Source organism: Acartia tonsa, chromosome 12 (genome assembly GCF_053477335.1).
Source record: "Acartia tonsa isolate MP-2025a chromosome 12, ASM5347733v1, whole genome shotgun sequence".
NCBI lineage: Eukaryota > Metazoa > Arthropoda > Copepoda > Calanoida > Acartiidae > Acartia > Acartia tonsa.
Genome location: NC_137271.1, coordinates 2,263,243 through 2,284,258, shown reverse-complemented (window position 1 = coordinate 2,284,258; position 21,016 = coordinate 2,263,243). Strand labels below are relative to the sequence as shown.

The window sequence follows — 21,016 nt, the reverse complement described above, 5'->3', positions numbered from 1 at the left end:
AAGATTTTGAGTTAAACAAAATATTTCAAAGTCTCAAAGATATTCTCAACATCGATCGGTTGGAATGATATAAGTGTAGACAAATTGCTGTATGCAATCAGAGAAATAACTCCAGAGACTTCCTGAGACTCTGAGCAAAATACTCCACTTTTGGACTTAGCACCGTTTCTATTTCTTTTGTTACAGAGAGAATCTCGAATTTCTGGACTTATAGTAATTTTTATGAAATTGGGAACTTGGTTGGAAATTTACCAAAAATTCGAACTTGTAATAATTACGATTTTTCCAACTAGATTAACAAATTTCATTTTCCACACTTAAAAGAAAATTTTGTCTTAGAGTATTTTTGTCTTAGCCAAAATATTCCAATCATGGACTTAGAGAGATTCTATTTCTTTTGGTGAAGGATAATTCTAACACTCTAATACTTTATAATTTTAAAATCCTTAACTTAGCGGGATTTGCATTTAGTCAAAATATTCCAACAAGTGGACTTAGAGTGATTCTATTTCTTTTGACTTATAGGCAATCTCTAAAGTAGCGTTGTGAATGAACTGTTAGGAAATTTTATCTCGGACAAAATATTCCACGTTTGGACTTAGAGTAATTCTATTTCTTTTGTCTCAAGAAAATTCCACTATTTTTGTACTTAGCATGATTTCATTGAAAGATTTTGGACTTAGTCAAAATTCACTAATTTTGTACTTAGTATAATTTCAATAAGAAAATTTTTTTTGACTTAGTCAAAATTTGCTAACTTTTTGTACTTAAGATAATTTTTGATTTTTTTTTCCTAAGCCAAAATTTATTGATTTTGTACTTAGAATAATTTCATTAGAAACTTTTTGGACTTAGTCAAAATTTTCCAACTTTGGACTTAGAGTGATTCTATTTTATTTTGACTTAGAAAGTTTTTAATTCAATCTTAACTTAGAAAATTTTCTTTTGTTTGTATGTTCCTTACAAACATAAACATAAATACAATAAACAGTTCACTCAACAATAAGTAGGACATGAAAACTAAATTTTTACTTGCTTTGCTAATGCTAAAATTTCTATTTCATGTGCCGCCAGAATTCAACAGACAACTTGAGAAGAGTTATAAACCATCAATCATTAGTGATAGTGAATATTAGTGATTTAAAAGTATAGTCAACAACCTAAGCCCTATATGTAATTTAAAAGCACACTTATAAGAGACAAAGTTCTAGTAACCAAACGCAGCAAAAGGTTGCAGCAGCCTATCTTGGGAGTCTTGGGACGTCTCTAAAAGAAGTAGCAAGTAATATTGGAAGTACTCTACTGTCTTTATACACATCCGGATTAAAACAAAGAAAGAATATTTTCTTTTTATACCATTGAGAAAATTTAATTTTACTTAGGATTATTAGTATAAAATCTATAACCAAGTAAGATAAAGTGTGTACATATAGTTCATAGTCTTTATAATCTAAAATTGTTACCTTTTTTTAGAAAAAAGTGCACTAATTCAGCTAATTTGATTTTCAATAATATTTGACCAAGCAATAACACCAACCTTGTAGTCTACTTTAAAGAGTTTGATTGACAACTTCCAGCGTATAGATTGATCACCTTGCGTAGGATATCACACTTCAGTAAGACACATAGAATATTGTGTTCTCACTAATTAAGTAGAGCACATCCGGTCTATAATAACCTTGAAAACAAACTGATTATATTCATATATATAGGATAATCTAAATTGAGTCTCAATAATATAGTTATAAGGATTGAAATCACAAGTGAAGCCCCGTAATAATTCGCGAATAATACTTAGTAGGATTGGTAGGCATACCCTAATACAACTATAAGTATTGGGTGCGAGATCTTTGATATTCAGGCAAAAACAGTTGCAATACTATTAGAATATAGACGATCCTTTGGGAGTGAACCTTAGTAAGTTATATTCATAAAGCCTTACAGGAATAAGCAGATTGTAAGCTACATATCCTTAGAGTGAAGTAAGAATTCAACAAGGATTATAAATTGCTGTTTTTCTCAACAATAACATTTGCTAGGAAAAGTCGACGCCTAAGCAAATAACAGTTAATTTGTGATAGTATATTAGCATACCCAAATTAACTTCGCTGCAAACTCTAACATTCTATCTAACTTTATAGCTAATTTGTATAGCTAACTAACCCACATTAGCTTTGTAAGCAAATATAGAATAAATCTAAGTAAAAGTGTTTCTACAGTTGAGCTTAATTAAGGATAAGAGTGCATTAGCGCACACTCCAGAATAAGATTCCAAGCTCACACGCAAGCATTCACGACGTAGAAACAACTGTAGGTGAAGTAGACAATACATACTCATCTATATTTAACAATTTTAAAAGAAAAATTTGTTATTGTAAACAATTCCTGATTGTTTTAACGTTAAGCGCATTAGTCGGTTTCTTCTTGTACCTCTGCTATTTAAATCCTAAAATAGTACAACATCTCATAAGCTTCTTTAAAGAACTCATAGAAAGTTTAAAAGCTTTAAGCTAGCTGTAATGCCATTATTTAATAAAAGTAAGAAAGATGACAACGGTGAAAAGGCGAACACTCCACGTCGAGGACGCTCGACGACGCCTGGAAGAAGAACTCCGTCAGCTGATGCAGCTTCTGCAGGAGATGATACACGAAGAGAGGAACCAATGCCCAACCAGGAGGAACCAGAACAGAATGGTGAGAGAACCAAGACGCCAGAACCAGACAGGGAATCTGTAAGATCCATACCCATGCGAGAGGACTCACCAGACGCACTGATCAGAGATCGATATGTTAGAGCAACACTAGCAGATCCTCTGGGAAATTTCCTGTTCCCACAATTCCTGGATACAATAAGACTTTGTAACCCCAACCTACGTGTGGACTCAGAAATGATGAGGAACTTCTGTACCAACTACACACAGAGTATGAGGGAATACAAAGAGGAACAAAGACGTGAAGTTGAGTTAGAAGCCCAGCGTATTGTACAAGTGGAGAATGACAAACGCACTCAACGACACTTCAGTAACTTCACCAACCAAACTGGAATTAAACCACCAAGCAGCTATGCAAGTAAGAGCACCCTAAGCAACGATCAAAAGCTTAAGTTAGCCAATGGAACCTTCCCTCTCAAGCATTGCTTCAAAGGAGATGGTAAACCACCCTACATTACTGATTACCTATCAGAGATGAACACTGCTCAGGAGTTATGTAACCTCTCAAGATCAGAATTTGAAACCTTTATGCTTAGAACCACAACTGGCGAAGCATATACTACTATCCAGCAGAGTTTCAATCTTGGACTATCTATTGAAAGTGTCTACAATAGCTTACTGCTACAGTATGATATACTCATCAGCCCACAGGAAGCTCAAGCTAAGCTGATAGCCTTTAAGGGAACCAAAGCCATGTCATTCCCTAAGCTTGTCAGTACAATTCAGAATCTTGCCAGCAGAGCCGCTGTTCATTATACAGACAAGAAGGAAAGACAGAATGTATTCAACATAACTGCAGTGGAGGCACTCAAACGTAGCTTACCAACAAATAGCCGCAATATAGCATCTGAAAACCATCACAATCTCACACATGATCTTGGAAGATCCCCTACATATCATGAGTTGACCGCTTCCATGTATCCTAGAACTGAAGACCTAGATCTGGACCTACAGCAGAATGGTGTATCAGCCAGTTACAATGGAGACTTATCGCTTCATAAAAAGACGAACAACACCAACTACTCACATGACAGGGATACAAGAATGAACAGAGACAAACAACCTGCTAAAGTTGCCGCTACATCAAGCTATTATAAAAGGCCAACAGTTAGAGAAGTTACTGCTAAACCAGCCTATCCTAAAACCTACAACAGAGAAAACAGGGATAATAGAGATAGACAACCACAAAAGAACACCAAACAAGATTATCATATCTCCTATGGTACATCCAATAAGCGCTACTGCGGTGCATGTGGTCAAAATTCCCACAAAATATCCGATGGATGCAGACTACTGTGCGATGACCAAGGACGACAATATCAAACAGCACTAACATCCGGATACTGCCCAAGCTGTCACAAGAAGTATGGCAAAGACCTATACCACGCGCAACACCTATGCCCTGGACGACCAGCAATGATGGAACTGTACCATAGTGGTAAAGTAAGACCTGGTGGTGTGTTTAGACAGGCATATGAAGAATGGGTTGAGGCTAAAGCCAATGGACAATCCAAGGAGCGTGGCAGAACAGGTAGGGTTAACGCTATCACCGTTCGAATGGATCCAAACGACCCCAAGATTTTAGCGGTAGATAGTTCTGCAGCTATCATGGATGAAAATAGGAAAATGTACCTGAACTGTTCCGGCTGTATGTCAAATGGAAACTACGATGTATACATGACAGCTTTGTTTGACTCAGCAGCAGACAGAAATATCATGTCAACCAGCTATTTTGGTATGTTATTTGGAGTACAACAAAATGAGGTTAAGAACCATCTGGAAAAGAGTGACATGGTTCTTGTCAGCTATTCTGGACACAAAATCCCAGTAGCTGGAGAGATAACTCTCATGATTCGTCTCACACAATTCTCAGGCATCTATAGACCAGTACCATTTATGATCGTACCTGAGGAACACAAGAATGTCACAACTATGATCATTGGAATGAACGGCATTAGAGATCTCCAATTAGGGTTGACTTTCGTTGCGGATAATCACCCGCCAGCACCATATCTATACTCTATGTTCCATCCTGGGAGAGTACTAGATAGCCTGTTCTGTTCTGATTATGAGTTACAACTCTGCACAGGGACAATAGACAAAATTGAGCCTAATGAAACTCAGACTATAGAAATGAACATCAACCATTTCTTCAACTTAGCGCCTGGAACAAAAGTCATTCTCAGCGATGACCACATTGCTAATGATAGAAATGGAGGAATCAAAATTCAACCTGGCCAAACGCAACTGACTGTCAACAACCGAGGACAACTTAGTGGAAGAGCAATGATAACAAATGTCACTGAACATGCAATCACTAACACTGTTATCACCGGATACTTGGAACCAAGCAACCAATTTGTAGTCAAGGAGATCACCACAGACTTTGATTTTACGCAATCATTCCTACACAATGTATCTGTGACAACTGAGCTAGATGAGATTGTACAAGCCCTGGAGCGACACGCAGAAAAAGATACGGCTCCAGCCATCAATCAGATCTCACTAGACACCAGAAACCATTCAGTTCAACTCTTATAGCTACCAAAATACAGCGCCATCAATCTGGTAGAACGATCTTTTCCTTTAGCTGATGGATATATACCGAATCCTACAGCTATAAACAATGACACTCCAGTACCAGGAGTAGCCTTATCTGACTACCGTTCTAATATTGATGAAATTCTAACTACACCAGATCCTGAAAAGAATAAACTCTTTGAGAATAGTGATGACGTTATTGAACTTGGCTTAAAACATATAGCTGAATCTGATAACCTCATGGACTATGTAACAGAACCTACTGGCTACAGTGTGCCTAAGGATCAATTTGTTAAACCAGAGGATCTTGTGGTGCTGTCAGACTATCCACCAGAGAGGAGAAGACAATTTGGCAGATTTCTTAACAAGGGCATATAAGGCTACTTTACCAAGCATTAAAAAGGTAGCCCTACCTAAATTTGTTAAATCTGGGTTTGAAGATAACTTACCCCAATATAAAGTTTGGACTATTGAAGAATGGACACAGTTCATTATGGATAACCCCGACTATTTGGGTTATGATGAACAACCCCCACAGCCAAAGCAACAAAAACCCAAAATCACCATAAATTCACTTGCCGCAGAACATAGAGTTATAGGCAAAGTACTAAGACCTTTGGAAATCCTAACAGAAAGGATTAGCATAGAAAATATAATTGCAAACCAAAAAGAGGAATACTCTGATATTTACACACGTTGTCTAACCTCTAAATCAAACACCTACACTTATAAAAGACAGAACTACGAACTTAAAGACACGATTCTGTTTACAAAAATAAAAGGAGATTTAAAGGTTTATCTCCCAACCAAACTATTACCAGTATTAGTATGCTATACTCATCTTTTGTTAGTACATAGTGGAGAAATTAAAATGCTTTTGAATATGCAAAATTTCTTCCACCCTAACCTTAAGAAATATGTTAGAAATTACACTAGATCTTGTTTAAATTGTCAACTTCAAAATTCATCTACAAAACTAGAACAAGTAGGAACTTATAGTACAATTTCAAGACCTTTTGAATGTGTAAGTATTGACTATATACAATCCTTGCCCCCATATCGTAGTTATAATCATATCCTCACTATAGTCTGCCAACTAACAGGAATGATTCTTGCATATCCCATGAAATCACTCACATCCCGTGAATTTATAAACAAATTCATGTTTTATTTCTATCCTAATTTCTCCCCCAGACAAATATTGTGCGACAATGCAAAATCATTTTTAGATAAGCAAAATTTAATATTCTTTGCTTCTATTGGCATCCGAGTTTTGTATTCTACTGCGTACTTTTCACCCTCTAAAGGATTGGTGGAAGCTAGCAACAAAGTAATAAAATGGCCAATCATTAAAATTTTGGCGCAAGACTCAAAAACCTCATGGGTATATCTACTACCGTTAATAGTCCGACAATATAATTGCACTAAAATACCAAAAACTGGATTTTCACCCATGGAATTATTATTCGGGACACGTAGCTCCCTGTCTAAATTGTTCTTTGGAGCAATAAAACCGGATGAATATCACCCTGAAATAGCACGCACAGAAGCTTATGTGCAAGACCTCTCAGACGGTATACAAGAAAACTTGGACATTTCAGCAAAAGCTATTGAAAAGGGAAGGGAGGCAAGACTAAAGTATATTAACAAAACCCGCATACACAAACAATTTGATATAGGAGATCTTGTCTTGGTTAGAAATAACACTATTACACCTGGTGTTAACCCCAATCTTAGACCTATCTATCATATTTCACCCTATAGAGTATTAGATGTAAGCCCTAACAGTTGCACGCTTGAAAGAATTTCTGACAAGAAGACTGAAATATTTAAATACTCTTTCAACGAAATCAAAAAGTTCAAGCCAATTGACGAACATTTTGACACCCTCCCAGAGGAAATAAGGGATATTATCACAAAGCCTTATAATAAACTCACAAATCAAGAGATAGCCACATTAGTTAAAAATGACACACTTCCGCTTATATTTCCGGTTAATTCAAAAGATCCACAACCAGGAATACGCGCACACTCACCCTTAGAAACACGAAAAGAAGCGTCACAAAATAAAAAACCATTAGATTCTGATTCGGACATAGAGGACTCAAGTGACGACGAGGACATGACACTCGATTCCGTATTTATTACCGGAGGTCGACGACTTAGGAAAATAAATGATAGACATGTCAGATTTCGGAATGGCACAAGTTCACAACCATAATTTACATTTCCATTTACCCTGTAAACTTGTGAACAATATGATAATATGTTATTCTAATCTGATAACTAAGTTATCATATTCATGTAAATTTTCCCACTCAAGGTTATATATTCAGTGGTAAAATATACATCTCTTCTCTTCAACGGGGAGACCAACTATATGCAATATACGTCGACTAAAGAGTCGATCCCTTCAAAAACACTTACATAAAACAAATTTTTGCATATAGAGAGTTTTGAATCTGTATAGGCAAACAGAGTCAAACAATTGATACAGATTGTACATAAATGCGAATATTACAAATGTTAAATACGCACCCTAAAATATACACAAAAACTATTTAAAACATTTAATACAAATTGTACAAAGTGTACAAACATAGCAGTACTAATAGGCAACCTATATATATACGCCTTGAATTATGATGAGTTGATTAGTTATTAGAAACTATAACCACTCTACATACAAAAAAATATGTCAAAAACTTTAATTATAACTTTGGACAGGAAACGCCCACTCAGAATTTTAGTAGTAGTAAACAATAACGATAACTTAAATTTTACCCTGAAATTGAGTCAGTTTACTATAACATATCCACAAGTGAGGAAATCACCAACCTTGTGAAGTACTACAGTTATCACATAACACGTAAGTCTTAACAGAATATTTTACAAAAGTTATAAAATGCAAACTAGATTCCGAAAGCCTATGCCTAGATCACAACGGGTTCTACATGAGACCTTCGCAAACCTAGTAGAATATTGTTATAACTTGCTTACGATGATTAAAGAAATGTTAGCGTTTAAAATTAGTTGTGGAATCAGCCAACCTAGTCGTATTATACGATACTTGCACTGTCGTATACTTAGAAACACTTATAGAGACGCATACAACCGTTTGGTTATACGGTATAGACAGCAAGAGTATAGAAACCGACAGACTATAACAGACGAATTACGGGCAGTAGCACGCCAAATAGAGAATCTGAGAGACACAGTCCTTCTTATTTCTGGACATTGTACTCTCCCCACTATCCACGAAGAGTAAACTAGATTACAACTGATTCTTATAATCTGAGTTCTAAACAAAGACGTACGGACGTATCCTAACGATATAAAAGTTTTGCATATGATAAAACCTCTTGTACATATGTGTATTGATGTAAAATACTTATATTCTCATATATCTCTATGTAATTATTGAAAACTATAGGAAATTAATCGCATAAATCATAGTAGAGATATCAAAAAGAACATAACAAGAAAGTTTGTTATTTATACAAGTTATCATAAACCAAGTGAATGTAAGCTAAACTAAGCACCTTGCAAAAATAAACTTTAATTATGTATCTAACTAAATTAAGGAACAGACAATAATACTTATAGAGTAGCTACGTAAACGGGAGTTGTACACAACAAATACTAAATCAGTAAATAACAGTGTATACGCTACTTAAAATTGCTATATTTATTTAAACAAAAAGTAAATAATCTTTAGAAAGGTATAAAAAATTTTGACAAAATATTTTTCTTTGGTGAAAACTTAAAATTAAATCAATTTTGAAAACAGAACATAAACTTTTATTTTTTTTACAGTATTTGAAAAACATTATGATAGTAAGAAGTTTTCTGACAATTTAACATCTTAGTTAATATAATTTGGACATAAGCTGTATAATGGCACATAATAAAACTTCGAGATTGCTAAACGTTGAGTTTATACATAAATGTTGAATTTATACATATAAAAGGCACACAGCTTAATAACAAGCTAACGGAAGCCTAACACTTAACTCTACTTGTTGGAAATAAGACTTAGTTTTAAAATCTAAAGGGACATAAGAACATTTTACCTTGAGACTTCAAACTTTGTGACTATTGTATTGAAATTTAAAAGGGAAACGCTATTTATTCTAAGCCTTACTAATTAAATAAAACTTCCTTAATGAGATCATCCAACCAATGATATTACTTTAATTACTTGAGTTACAAACAGTCTTTACATGAGTTTTCTTAAAAATACTTGAATAAGCGTATGTAAATAATTTTGTCTAAGGTCAGTCTTTCAGTCTACTTAGATATTAGTTACAAAAAAAATATATATACTATTTACAAGTCCTCTCTATATCACAGCACAATTAAAATTCACGATTAATGCACAGGGATGGATATAAATGAAATTTAGAGAAAAGGTACTGAGTTGCGAGTTCGATTAAATATTTATATATACATGACCCTTACAAGCTAACAAGAATGAATAAACTGTGACATAAGGCTGTAATTACAGTTGTTAATATACTATTGAGAAAGAAAAAGGATTAGTTCGCTTACGAAGAAAGTAATTAAGAATTGAATGAAGTTTTAAATTATGGGCATAAAGAAAATACAACCTTATAATCATTTCCTTACATACTAAATATCCTTACAGACTAAACATATATATACATAATATAATGGCAGAAGTGTAAATTAATGTTTGGTTTTGTACAGTATAAAAAAGTCATAATGTCTAATAACAAAAGTCTTTACTTCATAGTGATTACTATTTTGACTAGTTACATAAGAATAGAAAATCTGTAAATTTAGTCACATGTTGTCTAAAACTGGTCATTGTCTTAAAATTTGTATGTCATAGTTTCAACCAAGCTAACAGCGCCACTTCACGGCGTGCGTTTAGGGAACATGGGACCCCGACGTCGAGGGACTCCCTCGACGCCGGAATCCTCTGTCCTGTTGTTATCTGAGGAGTGCGTAGCTGAGTTGAAGCTACTCTCCGCTGATGTTATCTCTTCCAAGATAGCAGGCGTTGGAGTACGCATGGAGCGGCGCAAACGTTCTAAACTGAGGACCCGCAGTGGAGTGGGGTACTCGATCTCATCAGTCACCGCATTAAATCTAATCGGCGGAAGATCGGGGTCCTCGATATCGTCAACCAGTGGGACTAAACTGGCCGCATCCTAAAATTAAGAAAAGGGACATTATTAGACAACCATGTTAATAAATGTTCACAAGAAAATTTATCAACGTTAATCCATATATGTTTATGAGTCAATTTTACTAATACTTTATCTAGAATCTTGCTATTAACTATTAGGAAGAAATTACACCATAGTTAAAGTAAAAGTTATTGTCTAAAAGCATAGCTATCTGAGCTAAACAGCCTAGTCTAAGTTACGTAATTTTTGCAACGAAGAAATATTATAAGAGCTTATCAAACTTACCACAGACAAATCAGCTGCAGAAGGAGATTCAATGCGACTTAAGCACATAATAGAGCTCAAGGAAGAGCTGTCGCTGGATACCTCAGCTGTCCTCTCAGAGCTGACTCGATTACACCTCCCCATATTGGTGTAAAACTGTGCCAGGGGGATGGAGTTGGTCGCCTAAAATATAATAAATCTTATTAGATTAATCGCAATACCAACAATGAGTCTAGGAAAATCAGGAAATGAGAATGCCTAAAATCCTGTGAAGCTATATGATTAGGTAGCAATTCAACCCACTTTATACTAGAATTAAAATCTTAGATCGGTTCAAAAATGCTTATGCAACCATACATTTTAAGATTAATATTCTACCAATAAAAGAATTTTAGTTGCAAATACCTCTAGATACGTGTACAAATATACAGCCTCTTTCTGAAAATTAATAGAAAACTAAAGCATGGATACTTACATGTAAACGCTCTGCTTGATCAACAATCAACGGACGGAAGCCAGGACTTCCCGTCGAGGTTTCCAAGCCCACAGGCACATTTCTTCCAGTAATCCGATCCTCAGTGGCAGACAAACAGTGTACGGCAAACAGGCCAATTCTGGACCTTACTTCTGCTGGAGTCGATGGACTAGCAGAGGGAGCCTAAAACAAAAGGAAAACATTAAAGTCTTGATCTAACATTTAAAACCCCAATGAGAAACGTACGGCACGAGCAAACTCTTAACCTTCCCAGAGGAGAAATAATAATTGGTTGCTACTTAAGATTTTAGTAAATGTTAACTGGTATCTCAACTTAATTGCGGTAACCGAGCGGATCTCTCTGGCGACATAAAACGACGACAAACGGTGAGCGATATATATGGAAGAGCCGAAAGTCAACGTTGAGGAAGTGAGAATAGGACAGAACAACCATACACCAACATGATGCTTTATTAGACAAAACGGGTGGCTAGAAAAAAAATTATACAAAACAAAAAAAAAAGAAATATACAACAGAAGAAAACTCACCTGTGTATCCGACAGAATATCATCAATCTCAGAGGACGCGGCTTCATACATGGTGTCCGACGGCTCCGCAGTTGGCGACATAGCCCCAGCTCTAGTCCTGTTGGTCCTGTTACTGCAGTGGAGAAGCTCAATGGTCCTGACGCCTATGTTTCGGAGGCGCGTACATACATCTCTTATCCAGCGAGCCAGCGACCTGTCTGAGGTGTTGTCAATACGTGTAAGAGTCTCAAGCCCTACAGCGCCGAAGAAGACCACTATAAGAGCACATGAAAACAAGCCAAACCCCAACAACATGTTAATTAAGCCATCCATGTTGAAGGTGTCCAGACTCGTCTTCTGGTCTCTCCCCAACTCGGCAGACCCAGAATCACCTCCGGCAACATCGTCACCAATGTCACCACAGGAGTTCTGCATCACCGAATTGAGGAGAGACCAGATGATTTGTATCGTTCTACTAAGCATCAGTGAGAGATGCTCGTTGCCGAACATCTCCCCTTGATCCCTTTCGGACTCTACAGTACTTGTGCCCCCATAGTCATCGACATCAGCAAGGCTTGGCATCCCAGACTGGTCGCTGTACACTGAACTCGAGTCGTCTAAGGAGTTTTCAAGAAACGAGGAATTGGCAAGAGTGGCCGCAGCCGCCCTCATTGATTCCTCGAATCTTTCCTTAATATTCTGATGCGCGTCCAGGCTGTCAGGCACATACATTATGAGCGAATGTAAATTTAAAATAGAGGACTAGTGATTCTGAAAGGCAATATAGTAAAGTTGATTTTATGAAAAAGACTGTACTGTACACACGAATACTTTTTTTGTATTTTAAGCAGCTATGGTTGAACCTCCTAACCATTAAAACTTTGATTTATCATCTAAAAGTAAAATTCTTTAAATTAAAGAATATGTAATTAATTTTACATGATTCAATGCTTGAAAATAGCTATCGTTAAGCTATGCAAACATTAAAAACTTTATTTTATTAGATTCAATTAAGTAAAAAAAATATGTAATTAATCTTACATGATTCAACACTTAAAAATAGCTATCGTTAAGCTATTTAAACATTAAAACTTTGTTTTATTAGACTCAATTAAGTTAAAGAATATGTAATTAACTTTACATGATTCAACGCTTAAAAATAGCTATCGCTGAGCTATCAAAAACATATTCATTATGATGCATCAAGCAATACAAACTTATGTACTAGCTAAATCTGAATATCTTCAATGATGTTTAAAAAAATTCTTTCGATAAAGCTAGCTAAATATAATTTTTGTAAGCGACCATTTTTTTTATAATATGGTTGAGTTACTCGTAACGTAAATAATCTATCAATTAACGTCATTATAATTGAATTAAGTAAAAAGAAAATCTTATTTTAAAACCTATAGTAAAATTGTTTTAGAAGATTTGAATCGGGACTCAAATAAGTTTTGATTATACAAAGGGAACGCTGTAATCAAAAGTTAAAACGAGTAGAGTGATGGAATATATCTGTGTCATTATAAGTTTTGTTTACGATGAACGAATTTAACTTTTGCAGACGGAAAACGTAAACAAAACAAGGTACGTCAATTTGCCTGCTGACTCAGATATGTCCTATCAAAACTACAAATATTATATAGAATAAAATTGTCATATATTGAAGATGTACCCATATTGCTTCTAACCCACTTTCGTTTAAAAACACAGTGATAAAGGCCTTATCGACGAAGAAAAATAAGATTCTTGAGTCTTAAATAATGGCTAACGAATGCAATAATGAGCACATCAACAATCTATAACATAAAAACATTCATATAAACCAAACGGGTTACTATATTTTATCACTTTTATATAAATTCGCTTGGAATTTAGCGGTAAAATTAAACACTCGAACGCAAGCTCCGCTCGCAAAGACAATTATTATATAAATGAGCATAATTACTGGGCCGCCAGCTTTTTATAACCTCGCTCAAATCCAACCCCTATCACTTTTGACCGCCCAAACATAAACAAAGGGTTGACAACTTATTGTTATGTAAAATTTAATTACGGACGTCGAACGATATATTTTATAGATATTAAGTTTAAAAGGTACACTTGATAGCGACGTAATGTAAGATATTAGTCTTTAAAATGATTAAAATTTATTCATGTTAAAAATAACATAAATACAGCTAATACCAACAATGGTATAAACCATATGCACATATACAAAATATACAAACAAAGGGTTACCAACTATTGTTAGTAAAATCTTATATTTTTACATACATACGAGTAATGTAACCAAAGAAAATAATACGATATGTAAATACTAATTGTACTTATACATTTTTATATAAAATATTGTTTATATTCAGGAAACAGTTATATTTAACAGAAATAGAGATAACTAACCAATCCATTATAGGTCTATCTGTAACGAAAGAATTTCTAGAATATCCCAGGGATAAAAGGATTAATAAAAGATTATTAAAATTTCTTTTGTTTAGATTACCATAGCCAGGATACCCCAAGGAACCGGTTGGAGCACGCGCACTAACTCTTTTTAGGATCTACCATGGACCAGCCTGGAGATAACCTAGATGACCATGGAGTATTGGAGCCCTACCACCACCCTACCTTGGACGGATTGCGGTTGTGTTCCTGTCAACACCTTGACACAATAGACGAGAACAACAACATCATCACCACACCTGAGTACGATGGATTCTCAGAGAACCTGTCCATCACCATCAGGAATTTCTTGTTAAATTCAGCCCTGAATACCAGAGAAGATAGTAGAGTGGAGACCGATAGTGACACCAGCTCCAGCAGCACACTATCCCTCTCTACCGATGACCTCAACCAACTCTACTATGACCTGGAAAATCACTCAATCACCTTGGACGAGAATGGAAACGAGGTAGCACAAGTGGACGCCCTTGGCTACATATCTACCTCACCCCCAACCTCAACCTACACTTCGAACGAGAGCACTTCACCACCTAGTTCATCATCAGAAGAAGCTGAACTATCCAGAACAACCAATGAAAAAACATTTATTGATGTGACAATGTTAGATAAAACTAAACCCCTCAAGAAAAGAATGTATTCTATTTGGGAGGTTTATCATCTTGTATACCCAGCTATGAAAATACGCAAATCATACTTTCTTAATGGAAAGCGTATTTAACTTAGCTTGGAATACATTTATAGTTTATTATATATGCCTATATACTGGGACTACTAAACTTTTTCTTTTTCTCTTTTTTCTTTTTTAACAACTTACCCCCATTGGAGATGCGATCCTCAATTTTCAAATTCTTTGAACGTACATATGAGACTTTTACAGAAATGCTTCGCATCCACAACTATCTATCTATGCTTGATATAAAATCAACACTATATAGATCATATTATGAACCTTTGATTGACACGTGCCCTGCAATTAACTAGTAGCACTCAGGGGCAAGACACAATTACTTTAGCTAGGCCCAAGGCATTATTTGTATCAATTTATGCATTCATAGGCCTGTCTCTACCTATATGACACCATATATGGGTAACGAAAGCCTATTCATGGTAATCTGTATGTGATTTGCTAATAGTATATGTTTATTAAAGATATTATGTTTATAGTTAATGTAATCGTATAAACAACTAGTACATATATGTATGCCTACAACTATGCCTGATTTACGTCACATATTAACACACAGATATTTAATTGCACAGACAAACACTAAAATCCTGGTCCAGAGCTAATGTTATAGCATGTACCTCTTGAATTTATTCAGTTATTTACTAACTCTCCTACCATCAACTTCTCTTTCTGGCTTTAAAAGGTAATGACTTAGTTGTTTGGCATGCATTGTAGTTTAAATTTAGGCCCCTTAGTACTTAGCATGAATTGAGCTCAGGCCTTATGTTAGAACTCTAACACTTAGCACAATTCACTGCTTGGGACTTAGGGCACATTTCTGTCCTACTCTACTTATAATTTTAACACTTATCCTGTAAATATTTCCATACTTAACTTATGCACTTGTGATATAAATACACTTTATAAAAACATTTTCCTTCCTTAATACTTAATATACTTATATGATTCTGATCGAATATCAAAACCAACCATTTATTCTTAGGTTAAAGCAACATAATACTTCGCGTGGGTCTTTTGTTGAGCGTCCACCAGCTCAACCAAATTCGTATTATACTTGTGGGAATAGAGGGTTAAGCATTCTAAATAAGCGAACCGACGATGAGAATGTCTATGTGTATTGCATTAAAATTAGGTTTTAGTAGTACTCATAGAAGAGCGGTCTCCATACCTAAATATGGACAAACGCCCCATTCGCACACACAGGATACCACAACTTTTGGTGACAGCTGTGTGAGATTACGGCGAACCACAAGTGTAGAGCAGACGCGCAGCTGAGGCTAAGGTACTCCCAGCAGTGAAACTGGCAAAACTGACACAAGCAACCTGAATTACCCACCCTGGACAGCAAGGTCTAACTCTGCATCCGGCAGTTGTGGAAGTGACACAGCAAAACTTGACGAAGAACCGCGAGAAGCGCCGACATCTAACGGAGAATTGAGCGCTCAAAGGGCTGAAACAGGCCTGCGGACCAGCTGAAACAAGCCAAATAAGTGTAAACGGCTGAAAATAGGCCAATTTTACTGCAAGAGATAGCAGGATCCAAACCAGTGGCGCTAGCAGGACGGGACATTCCCTGCCGCCATCAGCCGGATTTGGATCAGCGGCGCTAGCAGGACGGGACATTCCCTGCCGCCGATAGGCTGAAACACGCCACATAGCTGCGAGCTGCGAGCCAACATACGAGTGTAGTGCACCAAAACAGAGAAAACTACGTCAACTCCAAGTATCCTGAGAGGCTACAACGCAGCCACCCATCTAGAAAAACAGATATTATATCACATTGCAGGGATTACCACCCTGGTGTGATGGCTAAACAATAGATTTATGAGCAAAGATTGGCAAACAATTTGTTGTGTTGTGATAAAACTAAAAATAGAACAGGCTTGGATTTATTGTGTATTGTGATAACAACTAAAAATAGAACAGGGTTGGTAAACAAATCTGTTATGTAATTGTGATAAGGACAAAAATAGAAGCTAGATGTAATATAACAAGGACCCTGATACACAATCTAATCCCCTCAAGCCTACAGCACAACAACAATACACCCCTTATTCCAGAGGAAAGGGAGGAGCCCACTCTCCACTGAAGGAAATACAATCAAGGTGATAATAGATAAGCCTAGGATTAAGGAGAAAAGGCATCATTACTTCACCACACAGTTACCTCAAACCCACAGCACTCCCCCCTTCCTCACAGGGGGAACGGACGGATTCACCCCCGTCCCCTCACGCGCTTCTCCCCTCCTACCCACACCAGACTAAGTCCGTCCACGGTGTGGAGCTAGTGACCGGGAACACAGAGCGCCATTCACGGGTAACGCAACGGAGTGCGGAAATATCATAAAATTCAACGGACAAAGCGGACCAATGAGAGAGCGAGTTGAGGGATAAGTGCGCGTTTTACCTGTGTGCGCGGATTTGACGGTGCATAAGCGCGTTGCAAGGGCAGGCGATTTCACGCACACACACACACACCGGAGCGGAGCTACTCCATAGCATCTAACAGAGGTATTTTTAGAAAATAAGAAATCACAAGCTCCCTCCTCCTATCTATAGTGTGATAACGGAAAACCAAATCAGTTCCTGACAGCAGTTCAGACCCTCAACATCTATCTACCCCTACCAGCCTACTCTACCACCGCAGAATCCAACTAGTGATAAGCACAGCTAAGTTATATCTTTGTAACTAAACTACCAACCTAGTGATAAAAACAGTGTTGGCGGTTAGGCTAGAAAGCCTCAAGTGACAAACCATTTATTCTATTACTTTATAACTTTGCGTCCCGCTGTTGAACCGTTGACCCGATGGAACAGCCGCAAGCGCCAGGAGGCGACCAAGCCCCAGGATGGCTCCAGGATGACCCTCAGCCGGCTCCAGCCGAGTACCGCAAGCTGATGCTGAGTAACCTGCCGGAGTTTAGAGGACCGCCCAAGCAATCCTGGAGTTCACATATCCGCAGACTCGAGATGTCATGGGCGGCTTACCGCGTGCCACCCCATGACTCCCTCAACCGCCGCAACGCCCTTTTACTGTCACTGGTAGGGCAAGCGGCGGAAATGGCGTCCCATCTGTTTGGCGAGGCAGGCCAAGCCTTGACCTACGAACAGGTCAAGGCCGAGTGTGAAATGCTATTTCGTCCTGCTTTTGAATCCCAAACGCTTAAACAAGCGTTTAGGGATTACAAGCAACACTCGACAGAACCTATACAAGCATACATCTCAACTAAGTGTGCCTTGTATAGGGACGCCTACAGCCATGAGGATCTCGAGTTGTTGGTGGACGAATTAAATCGTGGCATTCGTAACGCTAATGTGAAACGCGTCATGATGGGACATGAGATCACGAGTGTACCTGAGTACACTCGTAGAGCCATGTTCACCGTCACCATGATTACCAAGCAGCTGAAGGAGGGTGTGTGCCTAGTGGACTCTACCGACGGGCTGACTGGATCTGCCTGCATCCAGTTGCCCCAATATGATGAGTCGGAGCCTATGGAGATTGGCTCCTTGGCTCCGGGTCTCCACCAGATGGGGAGGGTCGCTCCAGATGACAAGGTTCCAGGTCGCTGCTTCCGCTGCCAGGGGAGAGGCCACCGAGCTCGAGACTGTCCGACGCCTATGGAAGTTAGCCTAGAGGAGAGACGCACCCAGCCACGCCGTGACCGTTCTGCCAAGTGCGAGCGTTGCCACTATGACGGTCACACGGCGGCCGATTGCAGAGCTGACTGGGCCCAGGTAGCCAGCCGCAGGCGCACTCACCGGAGTTGGTGCAACCCTACAACATCGCCGAGCCAGAAGTCCTGAGGCCCCAGCCTTTTAGCCTCAACATGATGGAGCCTGCTCGGCCGAGCCTACCCAACAAGAGTGGAGGTGCGCTACCCAGCGTCACTGAGACGATGTACGGGGAGGCCCTGGCGGCCGCTGAACGAGAGAGGCAGGAGGCGCTAGCCAGCGCATCAACATCGATGTATGGGGCGCCACCCGGCGCCGCCACCTGTGATGACTGGGGGGTGCTATCCAGCGCCTCCCACCTGGTGCCTGGGGCGACAACCGTCGCCGCCACCGAGATACCTGGATCCTGGAACGAGCCAGCCTCCAACCTGGTGCCTGGGGCGACAACCGTCGCCGCCACCGAGAGACCTGGATCCTGGAACGAGCCAGCAGTCCCAGAGGAAGGGGTGACACCCGTCACCCCCAGCCAGCCAGCGCCACCAGCCTGCAGGGAGAGCCCAACTACATGCCAGCCAGAGCCCCCTGCCAGCCGAAGGAACCCAGCTGCCCAGCAACCCCAGTCGAGCCAGGATAAGTTAAATTTGATAAATGTGTTGTATCCAAGCCATTGTAAAACCCCAGCCTTGCCTGTGCCCCCTGCACCAGAGGCTGGGGAGATTGAAATTTGGGAAAATAAGGACTTGCCTGTGCCACATGCACCTGAGTTCCTAGGGCAGGGGAGGGACGTGAGTAAGGGCGAGCCTGTGCCACACGCACTTCAGCCCCATGCCACTGGGCATGCCTTGGACAAGGGAGGGGACCACTTGAGGCTAGGGGAGCCGACACCCAGGCAAGTGCCAGTTGCTTGCCAGTCTGTCATTGGGGAGGGTATCGGGGTGCCCCGGCCACACAAAGATAACGCTCAATGGAAACTTGTATCTAGCCAGGAGCAGCCCAGCCGTGTCCAGCCCCAAGAAGCAGCCGTGGTCCGAGCCGAAGATCCCCAGCCGCGTGTGCGAGGTAGATGGCTGCCTGGAAGCTTCTCTCACTGGTGGATGGTCCTGTGGGGCCTCCTGCTGGCAGCCGTGTGGCCTACAACCAGCTACGTCCTGGTGGGATGGGACTGCGCCAACCCCACCCACGTCACAGCCTACAATAAAGAAAAGATGTGCAACACGGAACCTCTACACCAGGAGGTGCCCCTGGGCCATGAAGTACACGTCCTGCAGTCAAGTCAAGGTGAAGGAAACAACAGGATACAGTTGCCAGCTCACTGTGTCCCAGTGGACATTCAGGTGTGGGGTATGGGGTCACCTCAAGGTGACCTCGGTCCCCACCCTCATGAGGCCAACCAAGATAGATCCAGAAACGTGCCGAGACCTGGCCAGGAACCGAGTCTACACGCTGCCAGGCAAGACCCAGCCACTGACGTTCCAGCTGAACCATCCCCTGTTCTTCACCCTCGACATGGTGGGCGCCCTCGTCAACAGCCCCGAGGGGGTGGGTTGTGAAGGGGAGGACATCCACTTCGAGGGCCAGCTGTACCGCAATGAATTAGTGCTCCAGGAGCGACGGCTGCTGGTTAAGGAAGAGACCTACGTAGTAGAGGATGGACGGGTGGAGTCCCAATCTGACCACCTGACCTTGGAGTGTCCCCATTCAGAGCTGTCTTGCATCACTGGGGAAGCAACCTACGTGTGGGATCACCTGGGGAGAGATTGCCCCTTGAGGCTGATCCGCAGCCTCCAGCCCAGCCTAGTGATGGATGCGTTCCTGGTTGACCATCAGGCCCAGTTTTTCATCAACATGACCAACCCCACCTCAATAGTGAACTGCGACTTTGAGGCCCATGCCACCAACCACCCAGCATTGTTCGTGGCAGCTGACCCAGCCGCGGCAGCGCTACCCAGAGTATCGGCCAGGGATGTTGATGTCCCCCTGCAGGCCCAGATACATGCAGGTTATATTGGATTTACTCTGGAGACCCGCATGAAAAGCACAGCAGCAGAAGAAGTAGCGGCCAACTGCTGGAAGCTCCAGCAACTAGACCCGGCCCACCCGGTGCGTGTCCAGGGGAGCACGTTCTCGGTGCTGAGGGTAGATGTCCTGCTCCAGCTCACCTGCCAACGCAACAAATATGTTGTCCATGAACACAAGGAGTGTTGGGACAAAGTGCCAGTAGAGCCCACAGGGTTTGTAGACGCCGTGACACGAGTGTATAGCGGCCACGCCACCAAGATTCCCTGCTCCTCCACATACCCCCTGACTGTGCACGCGGAGGAAGGCTGGATAGAGTTAACCCCCGCTCCTAAGAAGAGGCCACCCCCGCTGGATACGCCTAAGCAGCTGTTGACAGAACCCCTGGATGACTTCAGTTCAGGGGGCTTGTATTCGCAGGCTGAGTTGAATGACTGGCAGCAACTGCTGGCGTTCCCAGCATATAAAAGCGCCATGCTGACCGGCCTGTCCTATGGCTC

At 40.1% G+C, this 21,016-nt stretch overlaps 2 protein-coding genes across 2 annotated transcripts in view; both read right to left on the bottom strand.

Moving 5' to 3' along the window:
• LOC145334223 (F-actin-monooxygenase mical1-like) overlaps nucleotides 1-21,016 on the bottom strand; it is a 55,804-nt gene that overhangs the window by 12,010 nt on the left and 22,778 nt on the right. The window lies entirely within an intron of this gene.
• On the bottom strand, nucleotides 9,754-11,354 carry LOC145334241 (uncharacterized). The gene is made up of 2 exons (XM_080179618.1): nucleotides 10,694-11,354; nucleotides 9,754-10,429 (listed from the first exon to the last, which is right to left on the bottom strand). Exons 1-2 carry the CDS (start codon nucleotides 10,814-10,816, stop codon nucleotides 10,133-10,135), a joined length of 420 nt encoding a protein of 139 aa, XP_080035744.1. The 5' UTR covers nucleotides 10,817-11,354; the 3' UTR covers nucleotides 9,754-10,132.

Excerpts from the sequence above, each read along its gene's own strand:
- LOC145334241 (XM_080179618.1), bottom strand. The coding sequence starts at position 10,816 with ATGGGGAGGTGTAATCGAGTCAGCTCTGAGAGGACAGCTGAGGTATCC. Across the intron at positions 10,430-10,693 it reads CTGCAGCTGATTTGTCTGTG|GATGCGGCCAGTTTAGTCCC; the intron begins GTAAGTTTGATA and ends TCTTAATTTTAG.